Raw genomic sequence first — 7,718 nt, forward strand, 5'->3', positions numbered from 1 at the left:
AGCATGCGTTGCCATGGAACCCGGGCTTTAAATAATCACTGTTCACCCACCCTCAACTGTCGGGAAGTTCAGGTAAAGAAGGGGCTTGGGGTCTGGGGCGCCCCTTTTCTTATTTTGGTGGGGATGGGGAGGTGCGGGGGAGGGGGCATCCGGGCATAACCTGCTGTCGTCCGCGCCAATGTTAACCGTAACCTACCTCACCCGCAAGCCCGCCGCCATTGTAGGGCTCCATTTTGAATGTGCTCTCTGGCCATCCTCATGGGATCTGGAGGGGAGAGCTAGGTGGGGGGTGTGGAGCCGGTTTCAGTTTCGGACTTGGGGAGCCCTTTTGTACATTAACAGGGAACTCCCCGAATTTAAGGGCAAGGAAAGCGGGGACAAGAAAGCTTGGGCTCAGGGGACCCGTCGCGTTCCCCATTTCTGATTGGGCGGCCATTGCCGATGGAGAAGATTGATTCAGACAGGTGATTATTGGGTTTCTTTAACTGGAGTTCACTGGTAGCAGTAATCTTTCCCCCAAAAGGCTAATTTGTGGGGGTTTGGGAAATCTTTCTTAGGTATTTACTTGGATAGGCGCTCCACGCGGGCAAAACGGACATTTGAAAACTCATCAGCCACAGAAGTAGCAACTCTTGGGTAAGACCCTTCAACCCCCCCCTTTTTTTTTTAGGAAAGTATTTACATTTCCACGCCTACATAGCGCGATATTGTTAGTTAACAGAAAAGTCCAAGGGGACTAAACCCCCCAGGGCCTAACACTGTAGACCACATGTGTACCCCTAGTCCCCCACCACTCCAATGGGCTGCCTCGTTCCTCCCACCCCCTCCCATTTTAGGGCTTTATTTGGAATGTGCTCTTTGGCCATCCTGATGGGATCTGGAGGGAAGCTGTGGGTGGGGGATATTGATCCGTTTTCAGATGCAGACTTGGGGATCCCTTCAATATATTAACAGGGAACGTTCTGAATTTAAGGAAAAGGGAAGCGGTGAGGAGAAAGCTTGGGCTCAAGGACTGGACGGCCATTACCGATGGAGACGATTGATCCACACAGCTGATGGCTGGGTTTTTTTTTAAGTGGAGTTAATTGACAGCACTAATATTCCTCCCGATAGGCACATTTATTTTGGGGAGGGCGAATATTTCTTAGGATGGTCACTCCACCCAGGCAAAATGGACACGTGAAATCTCATCAGCCATAGAAATACCAACACTTGGGTAGATCATTCTCACCCCAATTTTTTTTTAGGTTTTTGCAAGGCAAACATCGTTAAGTGGCTTGCCCAAGGCCACACAGCTAGGTAATTATTAAGTGTCAGAGACCGGATTTGAACCCAGGTACTCCATACTCCAGGGCTAGTGCTTTATCCACTAAGACACCTAGCCACCACTCCCCACCAATTTCTAAATTTTTAGGGTTGTTTGTTTTTATGGTCCAATCCTTACCCAGCTCTGCATTAACAAAAAATTCCAAAGGACTAAATCCCCCAGTGGCTAGCACTGTAGGCTACATGTGTGCCTCTAGTCTGCCACCACTCCAATGGGCTGCCTCTTTCCTCACCCCGCCTCCCATTTTAGGGCTTCATTTGGAATGAGCTCTGTGGCCATCCTAATGGGATCTGGATCGAAGCTGTGGGTGGTGGATATTGACCCATTTTCAGATTCGTATTTGGGGATCCCTTCAATACATTAACAGGGAAAGCCCTGACTTTAAGGATAAGGGGAGTGGTGAGGAAAAAGTTTTGGCTCAGGTGTCAGGTTGCTCTCCCATTTTCTGATTGGACAGTCATTGCAGATGGAGAATATTGATCCAGACAGCCTATGGTGGGTTTTTTGTTTATGTGGAGTTAATTGGTACCAGGAATATTCCTCACGATAAGCACATTAATTTGGGGAGGGAATCTTTCTTAGGATGGTCTCGCCACCCAGGCAAAACAGACAATTGAAATCTCCTCAACCACAGAAATACTAACACTTGACTAGATCCTTCTCCCCCCCCCCAATTTCTAAAGTTTTAGGGATGTATTTATGGTCCAACCCTTACCCAGCTCTACATTGTTAGTTAAGAAAAATGTTCCACAGGACTAAATCCCCCCAGGGCCAAACGTTGTAGGTCACATATTGTACCCCTACTCCATCCCCACTCCAATTGGCTGCCTCTTTGTTCTCCCCCCCTCACATTTCAGGACCTCATTTTGAATGTGCCCTGTGGCCATCCAGATGGGAATTGGAGGGAAGATGTGGGTGGGGGATGTTGACCCAATTTCAAATTCTGACTTGGGGATCTCTTCAATCCATTAACGGGGAACACTCCAAATTTAACGATAAGGGAAGTAGTGGGGTGAAAGCTTGGGATCAGGGGACAGGTCGCCCTCATCTTTTCTGATTGGGCAGCCATTACAGATAGAGAATAGTGATACAAACATGAGTTCAAATTTAAGCTCAGGCACTTAATCCTTGTTACCTATGTGACCCTGGGCAAGTCATTCAACCTCATTGCCTTGCAAAATAGAAACAAAAAAAATGAAGAGTATTACCTGTATCATCTTCCCTTGAGGCATACCAGCAGTTCAGCAACACCATTAAATCCCTCATAATTTGACCTTCTTGTCCACCCTCTCTGTACTTCACTTGAGGCCTGGACTTGGAGATCAAACTTTCTGTTCAGCTCTGCTCATTTCAACAAAAACACTTGAATTTCCCCCATTTCACTGACCTTTTCTGCATGGGCTTGTTAGTGGGCCAATGACCAAAGCTTGTTAGGTATATGGATTGGACTTTGCCCCTCTTTAAAGATGTGCCAAAAATTGTGCCCTCAATAAGAATTTGGGTCATTTTGTAAAGTTATGTTTAAGCAGGAAATTCCTTTTGCTAAGTAATATAATTCTTGTTTAAGAGTAAACATACTACCACCTCCCCCACCAAATAGAGAACCTCATGAGCAATAAAGAGAAAAAAATTACACTTAAAATTAAAAAATAATAACAATAATAGGGCCAGTCAGGTGGCACAGTGGACGGGGCACCGGGCTGGAGCCAGAAGCACCCAAGCCCAAATTTGGCCCCAAATCCCTACAATCACCCATCTGTGTGACCCTGGGCAAGCACCCCAACTCCACTGCCCCCCAAAACAAAAAAAATCAAATCAAAGAATAATAATAGTAATAGTTGGGGCAGCCAGGTGCCTCAGTGGATAGAGCACTGGCCCCGGGACCAGGAGCACCCATGTCCAAATCTGGCCCCACACCCCCACAATCACCCAGGTGAAATATATGGGTCAGTGAAAATGCAACAAACTCCAGGGCAATGTTCCTGTTTATTAGACAGAAATTATATGAAACATTGTTCATAGAAAACCTCTGTTGTCCACATCTCTGATCTGAACATTCCAAATGAAACTTCAGACCAGACAGGTGGCTGTGCAGAGTTCTTATCTCGACAACTTACTTAGTCTAATCATTGTTTTGGTGTTTTTTAGGCAATCGAAATCATTCTATGATGTCATCGAAGCCTCCATTCTGATGTCCCAGACTGTGCACTTGCTCATTTGCTTTGAAGCTCAAGACTGAGTGGAAGAAACGATTTCCCCTGTGAAATGTCTGGAAGAGGGGAAATGGATTCTGATTATTCAGATCCAGAAGAAAAGTGTCCTCAATGGGAATCTGATGATTCTGACCACAGCAGTATTACTCTGACTTTTTCTCCTTCGCCGCCAGAGGAAGAAGACGCTTTTCCTCCCGGTTGTCCTGCGGCATCCTCCGGAGAGCCTTCAGCCAAAAGAACGTGCTACTCACTTCCTGATGAGGACTGGCTGGAAGACAACGATTTTTTGTCCCTTACGTTTCCAAGGAAACTCTGGAAGTTGGTTGAAAGCAACCAGTTTAGGTCGATTCATTGGAATGAAAATGGAAATTACGTGGTAATCCATGACACCTTGTTTAGAGAAGAGGTTTTGGGAAAGAGAGGCAGTTTTAGGATCTTTCAAAGTGATAGTATGAAGAATTTCATCCGTCAGCTTAATCGCTATGGCTTTGTTAAGCTTAATAATGATTTAGCAAACTGTGACTGTCATTATGATTTTGCAGAGGAAGAAAGAGACTCTCCTCAAAACACCAAGGTAACTTAAATAATAACATGATTTTAGAAAGCTAAATTTAATTGGTTTCAAGAAAGACCTTGGTTTTTATCTTGTGTGTTTTAAATGCAAAGCAAAAGTTGCTTTTTTAATCAATAGATAATGACCCTGTAATATAAGTTTGAAAGCTGTGATGTAAATATAATAATGACAATGATAGTAATAATAATAATGATTGTTTTGGCTAAACTTCATTGCTCTTGAACTTGTTGGGATTTTGATAAATGCCCTCCTAAAAAGTATTTTCATAAAATTAACCTATTGGAAGTGGTAGAGTTCTTAAGTTAAGGGGTTAATAGTACAAAAAGTATTTCAGTGTTATAAAAGGATACTTTCTATTGACAGACATAGAGTAATATCATCTTGAAATGTCTATGAATAATTACCAGTACTTTTTGGTGGCTGCCTAATTAGCAGAGGTTTGCAGTATTTTCAAGTCTCTAAATCATGAATTAATCTTCTGTACTTTTTTAAATTTACCATGCCTTTCCAAACACTTTTTAAAAGAGATATCCTCTTAGCATTTTGAGGCTAAATCTGTCCCATTATGCATCTTTTACTACGATGATTCTCTAGTGTATGGAATGAAGAAATTGGCTAAAGGTAATTTGAAAGGATTAGAAGGCTAAGGGTCATTAGCCAGCTCAAAAATCTGTGCTTTGAAAGGAAGAGAGTAATTTTTTTTTCCCCTAGGAATTTCTGCTTGCTCCTCTCTGATTTTAAGAATTATTTCTTTTGGTTTTAATAACAGGTGTACTGCAATCCGAATTTCAGAAGAGACAATCCTCACCTGTTGTTAAAAGTTAAGAGACGAGTGGGCGTGAAAAACGCATGCCGCCGCCCAAATAACAGCAAGGCTTCCGCCCAAGGGAACGACCACACGCCACCAAGCAGGCCGGCCACTCGCGGGAAGAAACACCCTGCTCCCGCAACTGCGTTTACTTCTTTTTCTGATGCCACTCCTTCTACCTCCTCGTCCTCCCGATTTGGGTCTAAGCCTGACACCTGTCCTGCCTCTTCTTCCTATTTCTCCCCCTCCCATGAGAGTTCCTCCTGTAGTGTTTCTGGTTTGCATTCTCCTCCCCCTCTTGCCTCCCTTTCAGTTTCTCCTCCTCTCGTTTATGTGTCTCCTGCTTCTTCTTCCCCTTCTCTCCCTTCTCCCCCTCCTGCCTATACTTCTCCTCCGATTTCTATTTCGGATTCTAGTATTTCGCCATCTAATTCTCCTATTTATGGTTCTGATTCGCCTTCTACTTCTCCCTCGCCTCCCGAATGTGAGTGTCATTCAGATCCACGGGAGACGAGGTCAGACGACGTGGAGGGTCAAGCTGCCGGTGAAAAGGAGAGCCCTAGCCGCCCAGTGAACGCAGGGGGCTCCTCTGCGCCGCCCGGATCTCCAGGTGAGGCTCCGCCGGGGAACGGGCACCCATCTCACCAGACGGAGATTGCCCCAATGTACCTGGCGAATATGTGTGGATACCTCGCCGCGCTGAGTCTCCATCTGGTTACTCATTGTGATGCCTACCGACCTCAGAGGCACGCGGTCATATACTCGCATTTGAGAGAGTTAGAAGCTCATCTGACAAGTCTTCTGTCTTCATGCGCCCCGAACCTCATACCTGCCTTGTCCGTCATCTCCACCTTGGCAACGTCGATGTCCCTGGAAATGCAGAGAGCCTCTGAGCTGCCTCACTGTTACACCTGCCGGTGCCAGCCTCGCCCTCCTGCACAAGAGGAACCCAAGGAGAAGTGAGCGCTGGCCTGCCAGGCGGCCTGCAACGCCTCTCTTCCTCTTGTTACAATGCCAAGGCTGATTAAAGGTCCTTCAAGGGAATTATCACAAACATAACATTGGTTCACTCATTTTTGCTCACCTTGCTTCTCACACCTTCAGCTCGTGTGTATGGGGGTACGGGGGCGTGGATGAGGGGGGGGCTGGAAAGAATGGTCATGAACAAGGCCATGGCGACCTAGTTGGGCGCTGTCCATCTCCTTGGGGCCCCTTTGTAGGCGGGGTGAATAAGAAGCTCCCACGAGTGTGTGCAAGCCGCGGCTTGGGGAGAACCAGGAGACCACTCTGCCCGTGTCCTGCAACTGACCGCATTCTGCCTCGCTGTCACAGCCCCCTTCTGGTTCCCACCCGGAGGTTCAAAGTCCTGGCGGGTTCTTTCCTTCCTGCCGGGCTTGGGGGGTTTCCAGGGGGCGAGGTAGGGGGACGGGCGCAGCCTGCCCCGGAATTGCCGTGTCTGTGTTGGAAATCAAGGGGCGCTGGCGGGGGAGAGCGGGGAGGGGAGAGCAGGTCCTGTGAAGGGACCAGGAGTCTGAAGGGTCTGCAGCCTGTTGGGAAGGCTGGCGGCCAGGATGAGGAGCCCTGCTCGGGGCTCGCCTCGGACCGTGCGGCCGTACCCTCTCGGCCCGGTAGGCTCCACCTGGACATCCGAGGAGAGGAAGGCGCCGCGGTCCTTGCCCTTGGCGTTCTGGTTTCCGACTCCGAGAGCTCCGGGCCGCCGGGGGGACGGGAGCAAGGTGGGGGCTGCGATGACACCGTCCCGGGGCGGGGGGCGGCGGGGGGCATCTCGGCCACAACGTCTCCCTCCGAAGGCCGCCTAGGCGGAAGCCTGGCGCCCGGGCCCCAGAGGCGGCAGCACCCCCGCAAGTGGCTGCCCCAAGCCGCTGTCTGCAGGCGCTGTCCAGCGGACCGAGTTCCAATCCCGCCTCGGCCCCTCAGGTCCTCCTGCTGCTGCTGCTGCCCCTTCGGGACTCCGTTGTGGGGGGAGGGCTTCTAGGCAATGGCGCTGTCGTGACTCTTGGAGCTTTCTTTACACATGAGGAAACCGAGACAAACGGGGATGTTACTGGCCCCAACGTGGCCAAGGCTACGTTTCAACTCTGCTCTTCCTGATTCGGAGACACCCCCAGCCCGGACTCCCTGTTAAGGTCCGAGAAAAGTCCCCACTTACAGAACAGAGGCACTCGACACCATGGAGACGCAATAGCAAGTGTTTATTAAACTAGCTGGAGCTAGGCTTCCGTTCTAGGTCGGGGCTAGGATCCTGGAACCCCGAGTAAAGTGAGGAGAGACCTTATATATGGTTTGGTAGGGCAGTTTCACACATCTGCCTGCAGATTGTCTTCAGATGGTGGCGTGGTCTTATTGGATGCAGGTCCTCGGAGAAGCCCCCGGCTGCGGCGTGGTCCGAGGGCTGACCAGGCAGAATCCGCAGGAGCTGATCTGGCAGAAACTCAGCTAGCTGACCAAGCAGGAACTTAGGGGCAGAATTTAGGCAACACTTCATACTTTAGGGTCTTACAGGCATCCGGGCCATTGTTCACAGATATCGAGACTCAGGGTCTTCCATTGCCTCCTCTTCTTGTTCAATCCGGGAGCACTCATGCTCCTCAAAGGGATGCACAGAACCCCCAGGGAGACTGTTGGAAGCCTGCTGAGTGCCGTTAGTTGGATAGTGTTACACCTGTTCCTAATGAAAGCAACCACTCGCTTTAACATGCAGGGCCAAAGGTCAGGAGGAGTAAAAGCAGTATCAAGGGGCCAATCAGGGTAGAGATCAATGTGGTGAGCCATGGG

General features: G+C 48.8%; 1 protein-coding gene across 1 annotated transcript; it reads left to right on the forward strand.

Annotated features, from left to right (window-relative positions):
• Positions 1-291: 291 nt before the first annotated feature.
• Positions 292-5,967, forward strand: LOC141498439 (uncharacterized). Its single transcript, XM_074201617.1, has 3 exons — positions 292-636; positions 3,476-4,114; positions 4,884-5,967. The coding sequence occupies exons 2-3, from the start codon at positions 3,593-3,595 to the stop codon at positions 5,883-5,885; spliced, it is 1,524 nt and encodes a 507-aa protein (XP_074057718.1). The 5' UTR covers positions 292-636; positions 3,476-3,592; the 3' UTR covers positions 5,886-5,967.
• Positions 5,968-7,718: the final 1,751 nt, after the last annotated feature.

The sequence above is a fragment of the Macrotis lagotis genome, chromosome X, assembly GCF_037893015.1.
Source record: "Macrotis lagotis isolate mMagLag1 chromosome X, bilby.v1.9.chrom.fasta, whole genome shotgun sequence".
Classification (NCBI taxonomy): domain Eukaryota; kingdom Metazoa; phylum Chordata; class Mammalia; order Peramelemorphia; family Peramelidae; genus Macrotis; species Macrotis lagotis.

What these genes read in the sequence shown, in the direction of transcription:
- LOC141498439 (XM_074201617.1), top strand. Translation starts at nt 3,593, where the DNA reads ATGTCTGGAAGAGGGGAAATGGATTCTGATTATTCAGATCCAGAAGAA. An exon ending in ACTCTCCTCAAAACACCAAG is followed by an intron (nt 4,115 to 4,883) that starts GTAACTTAAATA and finishes TTTTAATAACAG; the next exon opens with GTGTACTGCAATCCGAATTT.